This window comes from Carassius carassius, chromosome 5 (genome assembly GCF_963082965.1).
Source record: "Carassius carassius chromosome 5, fCarCar2.1, whole genome shotgun sequence".
Lineage (NCBI taxonomy): Eukaryota > Metazoa > Chordata > Actinopteri > Cypriniformes > Cyprinidae > Carassius > Carassius carassius.
In genome coordinates this window covers 10,230,686-10,252,450 of record NC_081759.1, presented here as the reverse complement: position 1 = coordinate 10,252,450, position 21,765 = coordinate 10,230,686, and the positions used below count along the sequence as shown (strand labels likewise).

The 21,765-nt window shown below is 38.0% G+C and overlaps 3 protein-coding genes across 5 annotated transcripts; all 3 read right to left on the bottom strand.

The window, feature by feature from the left end:
• Positions 1-207: 207 nt before the first annotated feature.
• tagln3a (transgelin 3a) lies at positions 208-7,776 on the bottom strand. Of its 2 annotated transcripts, none has more exons than XM_059549737.1 (5): positions 7,573-7,776; positions 6,857-7,062; positions 5,672-5,846; positions 2,087-2,189; positions 208-1,001 (listed from the first exon to the last, which is right to left on the bottom strand). In XM_059549737.1, the coding sequence occupies exons 2-5, from the start codon at positions 7,034-7,036 to the stop codon at positions 818-820; spliced, it is 642 nt and encodes a 213-aa protein (XP_059405720.1). In that variant the 5' UTR covers positions 7,037-7,062; positions 7,573-7,776; the 3' UTR covers positions 208-817. The 2 variants fall into 2 exon arrangements, with proteins under 2 accessions (XP_059405720.1, XP_059405719.1); XM_059549736.1 differs by having other exon boundaries at positions 6,857-7,087; positions 7,573-7,771.
• Positions 7,777-8,507: 731 nt separating this feature from the next.
• Positions 8,508-10,417, bottom strand: LOC132140770 (uncharacterized protein C3orf85-like). Its single transcript, XM_059549732.1, has 4 exons — positions 10,172-10,417; positions 9,911-10,035; positions 8,895-8,980; positions 8,508-8,818 (listed from the first exon to the last, which is right to left on the bottom strand). The coding sequence occupies exons 1-4, from the start codon at positions 10,272-10,274 to the stop codon at positions 8,743-8,745; spliced, it is 390 nt and encodes a 129-aa protein (XP_059405715.1). The 5' UTR covers positions 10,275-10,417; the 3' UTR covers positions 8,508-8,742.
• A 2,570-nt stretch (positions 10,418-12,987) lies between these two features.
• abhd10a (abhydrolase domain containing 10, depalmitoylase a) lies at positions 12,988-19,832 on the bottom strand. 2 transcript variants are annotated; one of them, XM_059549730.1, is made up of 5 exons: positions 19,653-19,832; positions 18,814-18,997; positions 15,688-15,799; positions 15,187-15,324; positions 12,988-13,860 (listed from the first exon to the last, which is right to left on the bottom strand). In XM_059549730.1, the coding sequence occupies exons 1-5, from the start codon at positions 19,735-19,737 to the stop codon at positions 13,519-13,521; spliced, it is 861 nt and encodes a 286-aa protein (XP_059405713.1). In that variant the 5' UTR covers positions 19,738-19,832; the 3' UTR covers positions 12,988-13,518. The 2 variants fall into 2 exon arrangements, with proteins under 2 accessions (XP_059405713.1, XP_059405714.1); XM_059549731.1 differs by lacking the exon at positions 19,653-19,832 and adding an exon at positions 19,300-19,594.
• Between the last annotated feature and the right edge of the window lie 1,933 nt (positions 19,833-21,765).

Here is a 21,765-nt window from a genome sequence, read left to right as displayed (position 1 = left end):
TTAAAATGACTTTTAAATAAATACCACATTCTTTCGTATTAGATTTACTTGCGGTGACATCAGAAATTTCTGCACAACAATGACATTTTTTGAAGACATTGACCTGAGTCGATTAGTTTGGCGCATTCTGCTAGCAGGTACATGAACCTTTATAGTTAGTATACACATCAACAATAATGTACATTTGGTAGCAACTGAGCAAATACATTTATATTTTAAGCACTGTTTATTTTGTATATCTTGACACACTGATTGGTTACATATGACTTTAAGTAAAATAGACTTTTCTTCAGAATGTGCCTATTGCACAGCATGCACAACTCATTCAGCCCAACTGGTAGAGTATGGGCTTGCGATTCCGATATTGTGGGTTTAATTTCACAGGACACAATTCCTTAAATGGACTTTTATGTAGCTTCAGGTAAAATCATGAGCTTAATGCATAATTATAAATGAACGCTAGACGTTCAAGTACCAGATTGTCAGCTTACCATTCTTAAAGGGCTACATGTTTACAGAGATGTACATTACAAGAGACTTTAAGAGTTGAGCCTTTTGATATTATTTTCAATTTAAATTGTTTATTTTGCACATTTTGGCCTTGATCTGGAGCTTGCCTGAGAGACAATAACAGCTGGCACTGGTGCATTGTGGATGAAGGGACAACATTCTGATGTGTGTAATTCAAGGACTGGTGTAAGCAGCAACAGTCCACAGTTTATCTATATACACACAAGTACACATTCCTTCTACAACTGGAGCTCTAGATTTGGCTTTGGGCTCCAGTACATATTTTAAATACTAAACTGTATGGTGTTTAGGGATTGCTCTGTTGTCCGTTATGTCGAGGAGAGTCATACCGCATGATTTGCCGTGGGGTGCCGTACCCTACCATGCCAGATTGAGATGCTCCACGACTGCTTCCCATTTGCATGCCAATAAGACTGCGACCTTGACGCAGCTGCTCCTCAGAAAACTCCCTCTTGTGGATCTTGGCTTTCCTAAAACATAATGAAAAACATTAAAATGCAGTAAGTGTGTGCTTGCATTAGATGGAGCAGCTGTATTAGATTTAGTCATGTACATCCAGACTTCTGACTGTTGGAATAAAGTCTGGTCCAAGTTGCTGACAACATCAAATAAATTTTAGTGGATTTTGAAAAATAAAGATAGTTTTACCACTGATAACTCAACAGAATGTTCAGAATTTATTTCAAAGATGCAAAGCTCTTAACCTCACCACTAATTATTACTCATACATGCTCATTGGCCATGTAATGTCGTGATTGTGACACTTGCACACTATAACAAGACCAGTGAGACACTCTACTGTCTTGTGCTCTATGCAAACACATGCCAGTCCACATAAAGTACAAAAGCTGTGTTAAAACACTGAATTTCAAGTATAAATGAAATGTTTTCCGTCACCGATTTTGGTTTTTAAGTTAATCCAATGCAGTGCTACTGGTTGTCTTTGCAGTCTAAAGAAATCTGATGATCAAGACATGAAAAGGGTATATGCTATTTTTAATATTTATTTTTTTGCTAATTGATTCTTTTTTTAATTATGCGATACAAAGAAAAAATTACATAACATGACATTTAAAAGTAATGAAATAGTCAAAATGGACAAAATAAAAAATAAAATAAAAAGTCAATTATGACAAAAAGTTGAAATCATGATGTAAAAAGTTAAAATATATCTCTTTATGTCATACAACTTTTCATCTCAATAATGCAGACCTTGAGCTTGAGTGGGTCACACTACACTATACTACCCATCTACACTATTGTTTTGCTGCCCACAATGCTATGGATCTGTCACAAGATTATTATTATTAATATTATAGCAATATAATCTAATTGCCTACATCAATTAATGTGTGACTGACTTAAAGCCAGTTCAATAGCCTCTGCAAAGACTGCATCCACCAGGTACAAATAAAACTTTGACTGGCTAATGAATCTGAATTTAGATTCTACTAGTATATGCGCTGTTGTTAATTCTGCACGGGCTGCAATAGATAAGATCTGTGGGGTCTCAGTCATAGTGCTAGCGGGTGACACCCTTTTTTGTCCAGCTCACCTATGAAACCAGTCTTTGTCTCCATGGTAATGTCCATCATCCTTTGTCAGAGCTTCACTTCCCAGAGCCATCAGTGTCCTCTGGACTGCAGCCATGTCCTTTCCTTTAAAATGGAGTGAAAAGCCTCATGAACATGATACCTGAGACAGTGCTTGCCAAAGGCATCTTGTACAGTCCTATATACACCATGTAATGACAATAGTTCAATCAGGAGTTCCCTTTCTGTTGGTCATGTTCGACATTACATCAGAATAGACTGACGAATGGAGTCTTGCCCGAGAGCCCAATCAACTTTGAGTGGTAACAGAACAAGCCAATGGTATGCTTAGTACCTTGGTCTGCAGAATTTGCATCACAAGCTCTGTCCCGCTGTGTGGGTATATAAGAAGCAGCACAAACAACTCGCATTCAAGCTGAGCACATCTTTCTGCTGGTATCACTGGAGTGTTTTACAAATGAGTCTTCTGTGGTTTTTGTGTGACAGCACGGTTCAGCAGTTCTTGAAGAGCTTCCTGCTGCTTCTCACCAGCTCCTGCGTTCCCCTGAGCACTTTATCACCTCTGAAAGAGCTTATTTCCTATAAGAATATACAAGTTGTGTTTGCATCTTTTTAAAGATGTCATACAACCAATGCGTTTCTGGATGCAGTCGATATATGGGTCCTCATGACGACCACGATTGCTGTGTCACATATCTGGGCTTTCGGCATGCTGAGGCTGCGTTCGTGGATGGTTCATGTTCTCATTGTGGGGACATGACCATCTCAGTGATAAGATCGAGACTCGATTACCTTAAATGGTATAGAGTACCCTCTGCCACACCCCAATCTAGTTCCTTTTCCCATTAGAAGGCTACTTTGGCTGGTGGCCTGGGTGATCTGAGGGTTATGGTGTGGACTGAGACGAGACAGCCTCTTAGGGCATCACCCCCTTCACAAACGCCTCAGCCTATGGAGTTCCCGGTGGTCCACTGGGTCCTCTCACCAAGATCTCAGCATCTCATTCGGAGCTCTGGATGATGACCAAATGTCGATCGCCGCATCACAAGGTAGGCTTGAGTCCTCGCCCTCAGCAAGTTCCCACTTAGGATCTCACAGTTGTTTTAACCATACTCCAGAGAGCTCCTTTCGAACCCTTACTGTCAATGGAGCTGAAATTCTTATCTTTAAATACTGTACTCCTGACGGCTTTGGCTTTGGTTAAGAGGGTCGGGACTTGCAGGCATTTTCAGTTGACAAATCGTGCCTGGAATTTGGGCTGACCAACTCTCAAGTCATCTTGAGACTTCGGCCTGGATACGTGCCCAAAGTTCCCACCACTCCTTTTAGAAATCAGATGGGGAACTTGCAAGCACTGCCCCTGGAGGAGGCAGACCCAGTCCTGGTGCTACTCTGTCCAGAACGTGCACTCCGCACTTACATAGACAGAACTCAGTGCTTCAGGACCTCAGACCAGATCTTTTTCTTTTACGGAGGCCAGCAGAAGGGAAAGGTTGTCTCCAAGCAGAGGTTATCCCACTGAATAGTGGATGCTATTGTCTTGGCTTATCAATTTCAAGACCTGCCATGCCCCCTAGGAGAGGACTCTCTCAATTAGGAGTTTGGCTTCCTCCTGGGCGCTGGCGCATGGCCAGCACTTGCATGCATGCCCTTACGGTCAGTCCCTGTGTTGGACTAGGTGTTTCCATGTGTTGTGATTCCCCTCATGGGCAGTCCCACATGTATATTTCCAAAGTAAGTCTCTCTCGGCAGCATGTGTCTTTCCCTTGGCAAGCCACCCTTGCCATTTCTGACGTTGAAACATTTCCACACTGTGGGCTGAGTACCTAAGCTGGTTGATTTGTCCTTTGTAAGACTTCCTATGAGCAGGCAGTCTATTAGCATACTTCCAGCTGAAATATGCTACCCAGTGCATTCTGTGTTAGGTATAGCCCTTCGCTCATGCTGGCCTCACGACAGGCTGCTATCACTTACGCAGGTCACCGGAACACAGCCATTGTGGCGTTTTGGAAGGGACCCCATTCGTCAGTATCTTCTGACATAACGTCGAACGTGTCTGAAAAGAAACATTGCATCGCTTTTCTACAATTGCTGTTCCGCTGAATGGCTGGGTCACATGGCTGGGCTCCTCGGCGAAGGCTTGAATGTGAGTTGCTCGCGCTGCTCTTTATATACCCACACAGCGGGGCGGAGCTTGGGATGCAAATTCCATAGACCAAGGTACTCCACATACCATTGGCTCATTCTGTTACCACTCGAAGGTGATTGGGCTCTATGGCAAGACTCCACTCTACAGTCTCTTCTGATGTAACATCTCTGTTCCCTCATTCAGAGAATGAGGGTTACATACTAGTAACCTAGACGTTCTCAACTCTGACCCTTTCCTACAGAGTTTTGCTCCAACCCTAATCACCCTAATGAGGATTTTTGACATAAAAATAGATCATGAAGGAAAATTTACATCTCATTCAGTCAAACTGATGGATACGGATAATTTGTAATGCAACCTTATGATTTGAAATTATAGATATTTGATAAGTCGCACCTGAGTATAAGACGCATCAGTCCAAAAATACGTCATGATGAGGAAAAAAACATATAAGTCGCACTGGACTATAAGTCACATTTATTTAGAACCAAGAGAAAACATTACTGTCTACAGCCGCGAGAGGGCGCTCTATGTTTTCAGGGGTAGGCTACAGGAGCACTGAGCATCACAGAGCGCCCTCTCGCGGCTGTAGACGGTAATGTTTTCTCTTGGTTCATTTCTCTTGGTTCATTTCTCTTGGTTCATGTCAAATTAATTTTGATAAATAAGTCGCACCTGACTATTAGTCGCAGGACCAGCCAAACTATGAAAAGAAGTGCTACTTATAGTCCGGAAAATACGGTAGACATCATTTATGTCTATAGACAAAATCCCTAATGAGTTAAATAGTACCAGAGTATATATAAAGGGCAGTAAGGTGTATATTGTTAATAATAGTCCCATTTCTGTTCAATGCGTGTTCTCAGAGATAATGAAAATGACCAGACCGAATAAAATAGAAACAACATTTTGCATGATCTTTAGTCAGGTTTTAGACTTCATGTATGTTATATACAGTATAACTGAGGGGATAAGAAAAATAATTGATAGTGATAAATTATGCAGAACGGTTATGTTAGATCTCAGAAGCCCTTTGATACTGTAGATTATTAAATTTTACTATAAATTAAAGGCAATAGGTTGTAATGAAGAGACTATTAGGTGGGTACAATCTTATCTTGAAAATAGAAGTCAGAGGGTATATGTTAAATGTATGTTGTCTAGCTTGTTACCAATTACGTGTGGTGTTCCTCAAGGAAGCGTTTTAAATCCTTCATTTTTTCTAATATAAATTACTTGAACATATTTGGTGGAACTCTTCATTCAGATAAAGCAGCAATTTTAGTGTCTCATCAAAGCAAAAGGGTCTAAAGATAGTTAAAAGAGTCAACTTGGTTAAAGATAATTAAAAGAGTCAACTTGGTTTTTGAGTAATAAACTTCCCCTGCATTTAGTTCAAATTCAGTCCATTCTGTTTGTGTGTGTTCATGCACGTTACCTTCCCAAAGATCAACAGTTTGGAATATGTCTCCTCTGTTAACACCATAATCTTCAGCAGCTTGCAGGAACTGAGAAATCTTTTCCATTTGCTTAAAGACCATACTAGTTTCTGTAATTTTCTTAATTGGTTCCTCACCACTGGGGTACAGACTGTTAATGAGCAGGCAGAGAATCTGTGAAGGGGTTAAGAGACAGGAAGAGCGAAGAGTGAAAGGAAAAATATATTTAAGTTCTGCCAGATTCTTAATAATATGTCATCCTATTGATTACTAAAACAATAAGAGACAGAAATGTGTCTGTGTTTTATACTTATAAAGGTGTCCTGTAAAATCACTCCATCTCAATTTTTCTTTTATTTATTTCTTTTTTTTATATATTATGGGTCTTAAATAGCAGGCGCATGATTACAATTAGTTCTTCACAAATCAAAGTGTTTTTCAAGCATGATTGGATGGTGCTCTGTTTCCAGTGCATCTGTAAAGTGTGTTTCCATGCATAATTGTTCAGCTAATATTACCCAAAATGTCTTTCAAAAACACAAAAACGTGGCCAGGATTTTATTAATTGAAGTTAAATAGTATGATAACAAATTTTATTAGAAGCTTAATGCTTACATGAGAATCCTACAGTAGCGAGGTGTGTGTTCTCAAGAAGACGATGTCCTAATACGTTTGTGCTGTCTTATTACATATTCAAAAAGTGTTCTTTCCCATCATCAGCAAAGTTAACGCTTTTAGTGCACAGTAACAATTAACAATATGGTAAAAATGCCCTGAATACTTGAATAATATTACTTAAGTATATTTTACAAGAAAATACTATTTTGGCTCTTCTACTTCAAATTTGTTCTGAATTGCTGTATTTTTGTAATTATTTGTAAAATACTGTAAAATACTGAGTGAAAATTGTTTCTAAACCAAATTTTTCCCACATTCAAAAATCCACAATGCCTTTTCATTTTACAGTATCATAATCATGTCACATAATTATTTAATTGTTCCGCAATGTGATTATCATTCCAAATTATGATTCCAGCTCTCAGATGTGTAAGATATAGGGAAAGGTTTACCAAATAATTTTAGGTTCCCCATGTTAAAAATTAGTTGCTGACATTAATAAAACGATTTTAAGTGACCTCTTAAACACCTCCCTTCCTTCCTCATATTCCTTATTCAACACCTACTGTTCCACTCATGAGCCATTTCTGGAAATTGTGTTTGCCGGGTTCAGGTCGTTCCAGGTCGTCACCACACTGGGCCATGATCCATCCCACAAGCCGAGCCTCCAACTCTGCATCATACTTCTGTTCAATCTTCTCTTGGACCTCACGGCTGAGCCCATAGCTTGGTCCCCTGTTTGCCATGGTGGCACTCAGACATTAACACCAACCTACACTGGTAAAAAATCTCAACCCCTATAGGGTGGAAACACACATAACATGGCTATTATTTCTCATTTTAAATTACTATACGCCTACTAAAACAGATTGGCTACAGCTTAAGCTGTGAATCATACTGACAAGAGAGTTCATCAAAATCGCCAATGATTTATTCCTGTTCTGGATTCTAACTAGAACTTAATATTGTATGTCAACGATTGATAGATTTAATTTGTTTATCCATTCAAAAACTGACCGGCTATTTGTCCTCCACTGGTGATATGCAACAAACGAGTCCCTTCTAGACATGCAACAGCAATACGATGATATTGATTAAATAGACCAGCGTTTCCATTTGATCACGATTATCAACAGCAAACTAACATAAATGCCAGCTTGTGTCCCATGCACGGACTCTAGTTAAAAATTACAACAGGCAACTACATCGCTTTGTTTACACCCGATTGTGTAATATGCCCTAATTTACCCACAGTGTAATGAGATATTATGCATCAACTCACTTGTGATGGAGGCTGTTTGTTGTTTTCCTCGGCCGTGTAATGTCCGTCTGTTGGCACCACGAAGGACCATTCGTATGGGGCAGGGGGGTGGGACGCAGCTCAGCATCCGTCATTACGTGGAAACAGCCCAAGCAGAGCATAACGCATCATCCCCGCTGATGGAGCTCTACATTAAGGGTTACGTAACAGGCAAGGTTGCGCGCATTACTGGCGTGACATGTTGCAGTAGCAAGCGCGTTAAACCAAAAACGCATTGAAATCCGTTCGGAAGAATGGCAGAATTGTGTGCATGAAAACATCAGTTTGCGTACTTAGAAAAATAGGTCATGATAAAGAACAAGGTATCATAATACAGTCGGGGATGATGCAATAATATGGTCGCGTGTGAATTGGCGTGATCTTTGCATTCCTCAAATGCTGATCTTCACAGTGATAGGCTATTTATAATGCAATTTTGATAAATGCAACAAAGGTGTAAATGTACAGTTCTTTATTGTTAAATAACTGCAAATATCCTGTGTTATAGCCTACATAAAACTGAACATACAAACAGGAAGTTGGAATATAAAACATAATAGCATAAACCTATAATAAAATAAACAGGCTATATGTAAAGAGAGAAGGAATGCGTATTTTAGTTGCTGACATCAATTTCTACAGTTTATTTTTATAATAACCTTTTAGTTTTTTTTTTAACAGTTAACTGTCAGTCACTAAAAATAGTTTAAATAATGTGCCATGATTGAGATGTCGTGTCATCTATGGAAGGCTGTCCAGTGCCAGTTAAACATGAAACCAATAAAAAATGAAAATGTAAATAAACAAATGTTCAAATACCCTATAAAAAAACAGATTTATTTAGTTTGATTTGTAGCAGAAAATTATAAAATGTATTGAAAAATAATTTTAAAGAAACTTTGTATTGCCAAACACTTTTCTTTATCTGATACATAACCTATTTAATAATGAATACATTGATGATGGATTACTTGATTTTATTTAGAAGCATTTTATACTATGCTGAAAAGCATTGCTGCAGACTAATTGAAATCTCTTAGAGACCTCAGGAGCAAAAAACTGGCAGCTGCTCTGCTCACAACCATGAGATCAGCAAAGCTGCCTCAGCACTCGCCATTGACTTAATCAGTTGATCGTTTTTGTCCATATCAATCACTGTTGGCCTGTGTGTGCATCCAGCTGTGCTCTTACATCCCTCAGCATGTCCATGTAGAGCCTATTGGTCTCACTATGGAGAGAAAGAAGACCTTTATTTCCTTTGAATTGCTCTCAATATTGTAATTGAAACTATTTAGGATACCCACTCAGCCAGAGAACGGTCAAACACCAGGATTCCCATGTCCATGTAATACTGAGCATTTGTTCTCAAATCAGTCCAGTATTCATTTGCCTGCCGCAAAGACAACATGATGCTGTGATACTAATTACTTACTTAGCCTTATGTCATTAGCAAAAGGTGAATTTATTCATTCTTTTATGTGTTGGACTATATTTTTTTATTAGTTTTCCATTCCTTTTACTATTGTAAATATATGATATTCAAAATGACTGATTAGGTCTTGAAGGAACAATTCCCTCAAAAATTAACATGTTCTCTACCTCAAGACATCCAAGATGTAGAAGAGTTTGTTACTTCATTTAGCATCACATCACTTGCTCACCAATGGAATAGGTGCTATCAGAATGAGAATGAGTCCAAACAGCTGATAAAAACATAGTAATCCACACAACTCCAGTCCCCAATTGATGTCTTGTAACATGAAATGCAATTCGTGAGAAATAAATGCATTATTAAGATATTTTACAAACCAATCAATTGGCTAAAATACAAGTCCTTCATGCATAACATTGCTTTCTGCATCAAAAAAAAAGTTTTATTATCTGAATTAGGAGAGACATTTGCACAGACGGCACCCATTCACTGCAGAGGATCCATTGCTGAGCAAGTTAGATAATGTTATTCAAATGAACAAACAAATTCATCTACATCTTGAATGGTCTGAGGGTGAGTGCATTTTCAACACATTTTAATTTAATTGATGAACTATTTCTTTAAGTAGGCTAATTAAATAACTGTATAAATCAACATCTTAATTCAAACATCCAGAATTATTCTAAATCCAGAAAATGATATTTCATGATTAGAACCTCTGAAGAAAACAAATAGAACATTTTTACTAGGCTATAGAAAAACCTTGGGGTAATGCAAATAGTGCTATAGCTTTTAGAGATTTCAAATATGATTTAAGGTTCATTTCACTCATCAGTCACTATAATCAGCTGATCAATGCAAACCATTAAGTCTAAGGCTAGTGTTCACCTGCTCCTGTAAGGTATAACCCCATTGGTTCTGTGCATAATTGGGGTCCCAGTATCCAGACTGCCTCTTTAGACGTAAAATTTTCTTGGCCTGCTCCCCCTTCACAAATGGAGCAGTAAACGCACCTATGAGAAAACTTGATTATTAATTCGTCAACAAAATTAGTCAAATGCAATTCTCATTTACATGCACACAATGATGAGTTCTTTCAAATGTTCTTTGCTGTATACAAGCAATATTTAATTGCACTGATTTACTCACCGCTTATGAGAGTCGTCAGAATCACTATATGCCTCATGCTTTTCATTTTTGCACAAGCAAGGTCTCTACATAAATAAAATTCACACACATTATCAATACACATTTTAAAATGGTGAGAAGTATCTACTCTGTATGAAAAAGTACACTAACAGTAATCATAAGCGTATTATTATTATAGTCACATCACTAAAGTTCAAACAAATGTAAACCTCAAAATATGCATTTAAAAGTAATTTGGAGAGCTGGCTCTCAAGAACACACTTAAGAAACCAACATTACACTGACCACAACTATTGCAAGTCACAATTTCATGAAAGAAAAAAAAAGGCACACACAAAAAAAAAGACTAAATTACGTGCCGACAGCAATAAAAGTCACATTCTGCATAAAGGCAACCTGAATTGACCTATGCTATCACTTTCTCCAAAAGATCTGCTGAAACTGTAGTTTTGAAATATTGCAGTGTTCAGAGTTTTACCTGCGCTGTAGGAGGCTGAAGTCTGCGAATGATCACGAGAGGCAGTGTGTAGAATTTGGAGCTGTGGTGTGAGAGCGAATAGAGCACTTTCAGAACAGAGCTGAATACACAACTCTGGGGGAAATGTGACCACGGATATGAACTATTCAACTAGAACAGCTTCAGCTTTCACATATCTTAAAGTAAATATATCAGTTTAGCACAAATATACACTACAGGCCATAAAAAAAAAATTAATTTATTCCTGTGATGCAAAGAATTTATTTGGAATAATGATGGATTAGACTGGAGTAATGACTGGAGTAATGATTAAAACCTATTCAGTTTTAATACACTAATATACTAAAATAGAAAACAGTTCTTTTAAATTGTGATGTCACAATATAAGAATTGTAATAATTATTCCAAACATTTGTCTGGTAGATAAAGTACTCCCAAAAGACATAGGTGGCAGGAAGCTTTTAAAGAAACACTGTGCAGTTGCAAACTCAAAATAGAAAATCAAATGCCAAGCTGCAGACTTTTACTTTAATAATAAAAAAGACTTCTTTTTATACATGACACAGATTTATACATATTTGAAAACATGACGTGATACATTTGACGTTTTATAACATTTTGAAATGTGAAACATGAACTAACAGAAATCGGAAAGGCTTAGAAATGAATGAGATAAGATGCTGACAAAGAGAAAAGTGATAATACTTGTGGGTAATCAAATTCTGGGAAAATATGTGCTCCAAAAACGAAAAGTAAAAAGAACACACAACCTCTGTAACCAGAAGAATCACCATCAGACTAGCACATAAATTACAGTTGGCCAAAAAAAAAAAAAAAAAAACTTCTTGAAAGGTAGACACTGACTTCTCTATTACTGTTCTGGCTGCATCCTTGCAACAGTGCATGGAGAAAAAACAGGCGCTGAAACAAAGAAGTCAAAGGAAGAAAACAAAACAACAACACAGTGAATTACCAGTTAAATCAAGCCCCTCTTAGCATTCCACATAAATGGCTTCATATAACAATAGTGTGTGGTTCACCAATCCAACCTGATATCTTGTAGTAAATGACACAAAAGTTTTCTACCTGTAAATATTTCATTATATGTGCACAAAGTGATTCAAAATGCTTAAATATTCTCTGTCCCCTTAGCCAAATCCCTACTTATATTAACAGCATTTTCTAGCCACAGCCTTCCTTCTATGGTCAAATATAAAACATTTTCTTTGTCCAAGATTGCTCTTACAATAAAATCTGCAGTCATTAGCATATACAGCTTTCTAACTATTTTCTTCCGAAGTGTACCCCCCTCTGGTAGTGAAACAAGACAAGCTTTCATAAATGCAAGACAAAGACACTGAAAAACAACAGCTACTGTCCTCTGAGCATTTCAGAACAACCACCAAACCTTAACCAACTCAAAGTTGGAACTCTTTATAAATTATTTTTTAAAAGGCCCTACGTGACACAGCATTACAATTATGATCACATTTAGATGTAATGGGAAACAGAAGTAAAAAAAAAAAACCCAAAAAAACAAAAACAAGGCAAGTTGGATGTGGAGTTCTCAGTACTATGGTTACAATGTTTTAGCATTTGGGTTTGTGATGGAACTGAACTGAAGGAAACACTTTACAGTAAAGTTTCATTAGTTGGCATGAATAATAAACAATACTTCTACATTTATTAATCTATATTATTTTACAATTACCCAAGGTTAATAAATTCTGTAAATATATATATTACTCATTGTTAGATAATGCATTGAATAATGTTAACAAATGAAACCTTATTGTAAAGTGTTACTGAAGCAATTAATCACTGACATTTTTGCTTGGTCATAGCTCTTAAATCAGGAATGCTTATCTATTTAAACTTGGCATAATGCATTTCATTACATTTGAGAGCTACTGCAGCGAATCACAATTTAAATGAATAGTTCACTAAAATATTGACATTTGGTGAATATTTACTTGCCCTCAGGGTACCAAGATATAGATGAGTCTATATCAGAACAGAGCAGTCCTCATCAGAACAGATTAGGAAAAACGTATCTGCAGTGAATGGGTAATGACAAAATGAGAGCCCCCCCCAAAAAATCACAATAATCACATCACAATGACTCCAGTCCATTAGTTAACATCTTGTGAAGCCAAAATAAAGAAATATAACCATCGTAAAAGCATTTCAACTTTAACCCTTGTTTCATCCCAAAATACAAGTGAAAAAGTCCATTCTGTTGTCCTTTCATATCAAAATCTATGGATATTTATTGAGAAACGTTCTGAACTATTTTCAGTGGAAAAGCAATATTATGGATAAAAAACTTTATTTTAACACAGATTTTTGCTTCACAAGATGTTCATTGATGAACTGGAGTGGTGTAGTTTATTTGTGGATTATTGTGTTTTTATCAGCTGTTTGGACTCTCATTCTGACAGCACCCATTCACTGCAGAAGATCCATTAGTTAGCAAGTGATGTGAATACTCCAAAACCGTTCAGATGAAGAACCAATCTCTTGTACATTTTGGCTGTCCTGAATTCTCTGCAAATTAACATTTTTGGATGAACTATTCTTTTAGATTTTGGCCTGTCCCTTTTACAAAGCTATCATACGGCTTCAGGTCACTATAGAAGGAATAAAGCACACAAGTCATGATGACTTTTTTGCGCATGCCAGGACCTGGTCATTGTATGGTGTTCCATGGAAGTCAGTCATACATCTCTGGAGAGAAATTAGAAATTTTGTGTGATTCTCATTCAATTAATTTGGCTTCTTTCACTTTAAAAGCCTTACCTCCAAACCTGATACCTGTACACACTGCTTGCCCCATCCCACCTAGTCCATACTGTCCTCACACCCATTCTCACCCCAGTGTGGTCAATTTATCAATAAGGTCATCAGTAGTGTACACCATGAGCTTAATATCATCTTTCGCTGACATGCGATGTTGCCCATGTTTGCGTATAATGACATCTACGTCATTGCTGAGTACTCGTTCTGCGACCTGCATAGAGACGTGCCAGGGAACGTCAGAGTCCTTGAGCCCATGAATCAGACGAACGGGGCAGGACACCGGGATGGGGCTCTGGAGTATGCAGTGGTTCTCCGCTTCCTTCAGAAAGTCCACGCTAAGAGTGTAGAAACCCTCTTCATTGTGCTTGGTTGGGAATTTCCAAAAGCCCTGTTCCTCGATCTCTTTCTTTGTCTAATGAAAGGGAAAGAAGTTTTGGATATATGGAGTTATATGACATTCCAGAATTATTTATACGTGGCAAGTCTGTTTTAAAACTCTTCCATCCCCTTGTAAGGCATAAAATAAGGTGTTGTTTCCAAATTTAGATAACTGGTCTTTATTGTCGGTGTTCTAAATATAATCTCAAATATCATTACTTTGTATTAAGTTGACAGTTTATACATTTTTTGCTCACAAGTAATGTTAGAGTCTGTGTACATCTGGATAATTTGGGATATTTGCTCAGAGTATTGCACAAAACAGTTTATTGCTTAATATCAGAACCTAAATGTGAAAGGTTAACTCTCACCTGAAAACCTTTACTGTTATTTAGGTGAACTCAGTACTAAGAGAGAACAGAGAACTTAGTACTAAGATAAAATGTTTTTTTAAACTGTTGTCTGGTTCAGATCTTCTCTGTGGAGCTACATCCTTCAGGGAATAAAAGTATAAAAGTAAATATTGACATTTTCTGAGAAAAACTCTACTACACATGCTGACACTCTAAATATGAAGAAGAGTAATAGTAACCATGTTTCCATCCAAAGATGGGAAATTAACTTATTTGCAAATCGCATAAAACATTTGCGAATAAAGCACCGCTTCCATCCAATAAGTCAAAGAGAACAAAATCGTCACTTCCTGATAAAATGGCACTAAATATCTCAAAGAAAACTAGGAGAGGCCAATGAATATACTAATTTTTGTATATAATAAATTACTTGCACCTCAGAGCGAGAAGACGTAGCACAATAAATGCGGTCATGACTTCCAGAGGTGGATGCCAGCTGTTTGGGAACGCAGTCTTCTAAGACAGTAATTATACAGACTTACTTTGATGGCAGACTTTGCTCAGGCATTTCAGAATGACCAAAACGAGATCAGTCTGCTGGTTAGTCAAGTTATCCCATCTCATACCTCAAAGTCACATTACTTTTTCGATGCGCATGGTGGAATTTATTCGGTAAATGTGTTTCCATTGTATAGTTTATGCACATTTTTTCTTATCAGATAAAAAGTTTATCTTACTTAATTGTGCACATAAGTTTTTTATGCTCATTTTTTGAATTTATGCGCATCTCGGTGTTTCCATCCAGCGTTTCATTTTTATGCGGTTTTCCAAAATGCGCTTAAAAATAGGTTGATGGAAACATAGCTAGTGATATGTTCCTGTAAAGCGCCATGAGTTACATTTACATTAGTACAAAATTTGAAACAAATTACTGGTATTATTATTAGTAGTTTACCAATATTCAAAATGTTCAAAAGTTTACAAAAAGATATTGAAGATTTTGGTACCTCTATTGGTAGGGAGTTGAAGGCAGTGACGAAGTGATCTGCAGCAGTTGAGATGCCCACTAAAGCAGCGGTCTTCTCTGGCCGTGCAAGAGCAGCTAGCAACATCAGCCACCCACCCATGCTGGAGCCCACCAGAATCTTGAACACAAAAGAAAAACTCAATTTAAGTCAAAAAAGTCAGAACCTTTCCATAGTGGAGAACAGCAATATGAACATGGGATACTGGTCATATCAGTCCTGTGCTAGGAACAGTTAGGGTGTTTTTAAAGACAAAATAAACATGGAATCTGACTGCTTCCTGTAGACATCATCTCATAGCAAAACAAGTCTAGGCTAGAGCTGATTTTTCTTTGGTTATGTATATAATTTGATTAATTTGTATTCAGTTAATCAAAGGGATATTTGTGTAAAACAATATTAGATCAAATGATGTTTTTCAATTTAAAGTAAACTTCTATTTGTCCAGACTATCCAGTGTTGTCATGCTGTTAATCCACTCACCTGTGGTCCCTCTACCAGTTCATCCAGTACATACAGGACATCTTTCTTCCAGGCACCAATGTTGTAGTTACCCATATCCCCTTCAGATGACCCACAGCCAGAATAGTCAAACCTAGAGAAAGTACATTTATCACAACAGCAAAACAGTTAAAATGTCAAGAAGACACTAACTATTATACAGAGTTCATCTGTGTTTCTTTATTCATTCAATCGCATCTTGGCATTTCCATCCAACCTTTCATCATGCGATATTCCTAAATGTGCATTAAAAATAGGTGGATGGAAACATAGCTACTGTACACTGATTATAGTGACACTGTAATAATTTCATGCATTTTATTTCCATTTCTGGTCCACCGGAATGCAGTTTCCATTCCTGACAATAAATGTTTACGTTTTTTAACCAGTATTTAAAGGGATGGTTGATCAGCTTTTTTCGAAGGCTTGATTGTGTTTATGAGGTGCAGTGTAGTCTCAGCCTCAGACGTCATGCCCACAGACTGTTGGCTGAATGTCTGATGCATTTGGGACACAAAAGTTGAAACTCTTCAGGCGTGTCGAAGTCGTCATCAGATTGGTTGAATTCTACAGGATTTCCACGAGACGTGCGTGGTGCGTTCTTTAACATTCTGCCTGGAAACAAAGATCCCATGGCACTAAAACCCATCACGAAAGAAGAAAACCATTGTGTTTACAACTGTAACAACGAGCGATTATCAGGATCAACTAAACACTGGATTTTTTAAAGTACAGTATGTGAAATATTTAAAGTTGGCGGCATAGAATCTTCAAAATATATGAGTTTTACACTGTTATTTTGGCAACATTTCCACACACCAAACCGTGCCGCTGAACAAAATGAACTGTCATTGGTTGTTTGACATGTCGGTCAAACGGCCTCATGGGCGGGCCTTGGCCAATGAAAGCTGCCATGAATTCCAGACCTTCAGTCTGGCTACATGAGACTAGGTGCAGTGTAACATGTTCATGCTTCGTTCACATTTTTTTCACATATTTTACCTTTATTCTACTCCACTGTTTCTGTTCGCAATGCTCTACCAATTGAGCGACAGGAACACTCGAGAATGAATCAGTCTTTCGTTCGTTATCTGGCTCGGCTCAGTATTCATCTTCAGTTCTCTCTTCACAGCAGTTCAGTCAGTGTACTGTTTCAGTAAATGAATTACTCCGGGATATTGGTATGTATTAACTCAGAGGGAGTGTCAGCTACATTAAAAAAGTTAACAACTCAAGTAATTTGTGGATTAATGCTTATTGGAGACGCGAACCATTTCAGATGATTCAGTTCGATTTGGTGAACTGGATCAAGAAGATCCGGTTACATTGAGTGATTCGTTTGCAAACCGAATATCACTAAACTGCAGTGAACGCACTCACTACAGACCCGGAAGAGAAGGCAATGCCGAATAAAGTCTGAGTTTTTGCTATTTTTGGACCAAAATGTATTTTCGATGCTTCAAAAAAATTCTAAACTGTGTGTACGGTATACTGTCCATGTCCAGAAAGGTAAGAAAAACATAATCAAAGTAGTGCATGTGACATCAGAGAGTCCGAATTTTTTGAAGCATCGAAAACACATTTTGGTCCAAAAATAGCAAAAACTACGACTTTATTCAGCATTGTCTTCTCTTCCATGTCTGTTGTGAGAGAGAGTTCAAAAAGCATTTTGTGATATCCAGTTCGCGAACGAATCATTCGATGTAACCGGATCTTTTTGAACCAGTTCACCAAATCAAACTGAATTGTTTTAAATGGTTCGCGTCTCCAATACGCATTAATCCACAAATTACTTAAGCTGTTAACTTTTTTAATGTGGCTGACACTCCCTCTGAGTTCAAACAAACCAATATCCCGGAGTAATTCATTTACTCAGACAGTACACTGACTGAACTGCTGTGAAGAGAGAACTGAAGGTGAACACCGAGCCGAGCCGGATAATGACTCGTTCACGAGTCAAGAACAGGTTGCATCGGTTTTCGGATCACCAGTACTTCTTTCGGACAGTTCGATTCAATAAACCGGTTGAAGAAAACGGTTCACCGGTTCTTTGCGCTCAACGTTATGACGTCATTGCCGATGATTGCCCTTGAATCAAGCCTTCAGTTTACCCGCGCTCATAACACTAGCACAGAACCAGTTTAGAATCAATCACCAAAAGAATCAGTTCGGTTCAGACGCTCTGTGTGTCAGTCTGCTTCATGCTGAATCACACATGCGCAGTATCATCAGCTCCTCGGTTCTCGAATCGGACGCGTCTGACAGATACGGTTCTTGACTCGAGAACGAGTCAGTTTGTTGTTCGTTATCTGGCTCAGCTCGGTGTTAATCTTCAATTCTCTCTTCACAGCAGTTCAGTCAGCTTAAGTTATTTGTGGATTAATGCGTATTGGGAGATGCGAACCGTTTAAAACAATTCAGTTTGATTTGGTGAACTGGTTCAAAAAGATCCGGTTACATCGAATGATTCGTTTTATGAACCGGATATCAAAAACTTTGTTTTGAACTCTCTCTCACAACAGACACGGAAGAGAAGACAATGCTGAATAAAGTCGTAGTTTTTGCTATTTTTGGACCAAAATTTATTTTCGATGTTTCAAAAAATTCTAACTGACCCTCTGATGTCACATGGACTACTTTGATGATGTTTTTATTACCTTTCTGGACATGGACAGTATACCGTACACACAGCTTCAATGGAGGGACTGAGAGCTCTCGGACTAAATCTAAAATACCTTAAACTGTGTTCCAAAGATAAACGGAGGTCTCACTGGTTTAGAACAGCATGAGGGTGAGATATTAATGACATAATTTTGCTATTTGGGTGAACTAACCCTTTAACTATACTTGACTACTTAACTACTTGTTTATTAAACTAAAGTCAATGTAACATTTGCAACTGTGAGAATATTCAGCAAAATATATCTCTTGGTACGGTTACTCCACTATATCATGTTATGAATAAACGACATTAAAAAAAAAAAAGATAATATTTTAATATAACAAAATCCTCCCTCCCTCTCTGGCATTTTATCAAATCACACCCTGGTTAATTTTGTAAATACTCAACACCTTGTTTTTTTATTTTTAAAAGTACTTGATAATTACCTGAGGTATGAGTGACCTAAAGACTTGCAGAACTCTTCTAATGCTTCTGCTTTCTGTCCACCCATGACAGAGGCAAAACCAGGCAAGAAAACCACTCCAGGACTCTTCCCTTTCAGCTTCCTGTAGGCCAGCTTTGGTAAATCAGGCCGTGTAGCATACTGAATTGTGCTCTTGTGTCGAACACCTAAAACACAGCAATACATTCATGGTTTCTCTTTTTAAGGTGTTTCTTGAGATTGAGTGGTTGTCATTTTAACAGTACATGCAAGGCAATATGAGAGTGATATTCTTTATATATATTTTACATTCTACTGAATTCTACATTTACTGAAGAAGCATTTTTAACAAAGATTTGAAACAAATCATCCTATATTGTAATGCTCGCCAAAACAGATGTCTATACGATTGATCTGTTCTCTTGCATTGATTTGTACAGTATACTTTTTCTTCCTTAAAATCACTAGTATTCGAAAAAATAGATTTAACTTGATAATTGTCGTTGGTGGCGCTTAGACAGGATATCAAAAACAAATGATTTCCCCTCTGTTGTCTCGGCCATGTCCAGAGCAGGTTTACAATCTTCCGCCTTGCTAGTTCCACTTTAGTTCACAAATAAATCACTAAATCGAAAACGGCGAGTTACACTAAGACACCACATTGATATAACATGAGCATTTACAGTGCAATGGGAAAACTGAAACAACTACAAAAACACGTAACGTTATCCATTTTGATCCAAGATACTAAACAAACTGGCCACACCTCCACATTTATAACGCCCCCTGGTCGCAACACATCGAAGTTCTTGCATAATCACGTTTTGCAAGAGCTCCGCTTACCTGCTGAAACGTGCTGGAGAGCAGTGAATTTCCGGACGTTTATGTTAAGAACCTTTGAGCAATATCTGAGCACAGTTAACGCCATACTGCCCCGCTTTCTGCGGAGACACAGAGGTTGACACAAGAATACAGTCCGAATAGTCCTGAAGCAATCAGAGCCTGACTGCACATCACTGCCGCCTGCTGCCGCGGAGAGCCACTGCGAGCACAGATAGCTAAATAGATAGATTCGCTGTTTTCTTCTTACTATTTGAACTTTTCTCTCTCTGTGTGTGTAAATGTGGAATCGGATCTCTGTAATGTTGCCGTTTCCTTACCATTGTTAATATTTTAGTTTTGCGTATATCTGTGTCAAACGTGGATGTGAAAATCTGTAATTTAATCAATGCTTTGGCAATCTAAATACTTACCCCATGAATAAAGCCATTTGAATATGGGCAGACAGACGGAGAGATGGGTGAGTGGATGGATGGATTGATAGATGGACAATCGTTGTGTTCTTTTTGCTGCTTTCCTCTCACTTTCTCTCTCTCTCACACACACACACACACACACACACACACTTTTTTTTAATCAGTGTAATTGTGCATGTATGTAATTGAAAGTTACCAATGCTTTGGCAATGTAAAAACAGAAAGATAGTTAGATTGAAGCATTGGATAGGTAGATAGATAGATTTTTCACAGTTTTATTAAATATTTATTAAATATTTATTAAATATTTATTAAATATTTTTTTTTACCATGCCTGTCATGAAGCCAACATGAATCCTGACAGAAAGATACTTAGATTGGATAGATATATTTTTGTGTATACCATCAGATGGCGCTGCAGCTCCACTGCAAAGCTAGTGTTTCTCTCTCAAGCTTGAGCTGGCACTGCGCCTGAAGACTGATGCACCAGGAGAGACATGGGCACTGGGCAGAGAGAATGACAGCAGCCTACTAACTGAAGTTCAGGTAATGATTTCACCTACGTTTCCCAATTATAAATAAAGTGGTTGGCAGATACATTTAGACTGTAACATGCTCATTTTGTTAGTTAACTTGCCGTTAAGCTGTTGATGTTGCAGTTTATAATTTGTAGTCATTATCTGATTAAACTTTATATTTATGTCTCTACGTTTATTTCTGCATGCATGTGAAGTTGGTTTAAAAAATGTTTAGTCGTTTTATGAATGGTAGGCAGACAATGAGTCAGCAGGAGAGAAAGAGACCCCTTGTTTAATTGCCACGGTAGGCTAATCATATTTTCCACCACCGTTACTACAGTTATTTGACACAATAATAAAATATGTGGTAACTTCCTAACATCAAAAAAAGAAAGCAACAAAATGACAGAAAGGTCTTGAAGGTTACACTGAAGAATACCTCGTGTCAGTGTATGTTTTTAAAATTTGCTACATTAACTTCAGGCCTAGAGAAGGGGGCGTAATCGAGAGAGACAGAGAGAGAGAGAGAGGGAGAGAGAGACTCTTCTGAAGTGGCCAACCGTGACGTGTGGCGCTCTGCAATTTTTAATATACATTTTGTCATTAAATATGTGGTTGCTGCGATTGTTAGATGATATCTATCCGTCGGTCGGCTATCAAAAGCTCTTGAAAATGACATGAGCTACATTAATTATGTTTCCATGTCTCACTAATACACTGTGCCCGCCTTCAGAGTGTTTGTGAGTTCATTTGTTCAACTAAATGACAGAATCCGCTTCAAACCGAAATGATGCCGCTTCCAACCGGTGACGACGACCCCCTCCTCTTCTCTTTTGCGCACGCCCCCTCATTTCCAGAACGATTCCTTGTTATGACATCCCGGTAAAAGACAGCCACAGAGGTCTCTCACCTCGACGCTAAATTCAATCTAATGAATGCAGACCCCAGCGCTCTCGTCGCTGAAAAGAGGCCAACAATTTAGCAATTTCTGCTGCTTGTGACAGGGCTCATGACTAATTCCCATATTTAAATGTGAACAGGCAAAGCTGGCCCATTTGACGGCAGCCAAGCGCATTTTATCAGGCCAGAAAGACATCAATGGCACCGGGGGTAGGAGGTGGCTGGAACTGTTTAACTGTGCAAAATTCAATCAAAAAGAGAATTTAGAAGGCTGTGAAAGTT

Coding starts and splice junctions, on each gene's coding strand:
- tagln3a (XM_059549737.1), bottom strand. CDS start 7,036: ATGGCAAACAGGGGACCAAGCTATGGGCTCAGCCGTGAGGTCCAAGAG. Junction 5,847..6,856: donor AATGGCTCATGAGTGGAACA/GTAGGTGTTGAA, acceptor ACCCCTTCACAG/ATTCTCTGCCTGCTCATTAA. Junction 1,002..2,086: donor GACAAAGACTGGTTTCATAG/GTGAGCTGGACA, acceptor ATTATGTTTTAG/GAAAGCCAAGATCCACAAGA.
- LOC132140770 (XM_059549732.1), bottom strand. CDS start 10,274: ATGTGTATTGATAATGTGTGTGAATTTTATTTATGTAGAGACCTTGCT. Junction 10,036..10,171: donor TCTGACGACTCTCATAAGCG/GTGAGTAAATCA, acceptor GTTTTCTCATAG/GTGCGTTTACTGCTCCATTT. Junction 8,981..9,910: donor GTTATACCTTACAGGAGCAG/GTGAACACTAGC, acceptor TCTTTGCGGCAG/GCAAATGAATACTGGACTGA.
- abhd10a (XM_059549730.1), bottom strand. CDS start 19,737: ATGGCGTTAACTGTGCTCAGATATTGCTCAAAGGTTCTTAACATAAAC. Junction 18,998..19,652: donor TCTCCAGCACGTTTCAGCAG/GTAAGCGGAGCT, acceptor GCTGTGTTTTAG/GTGTTCGACACAAGAGCACA. Junction 15,325..15,687: donor AACTGGTAGAGGGACCACAG/GTGAGTGGATTA, acceptor TTTGTGTTCAAG/ATTCTGGTGGGCTCCAGCAT.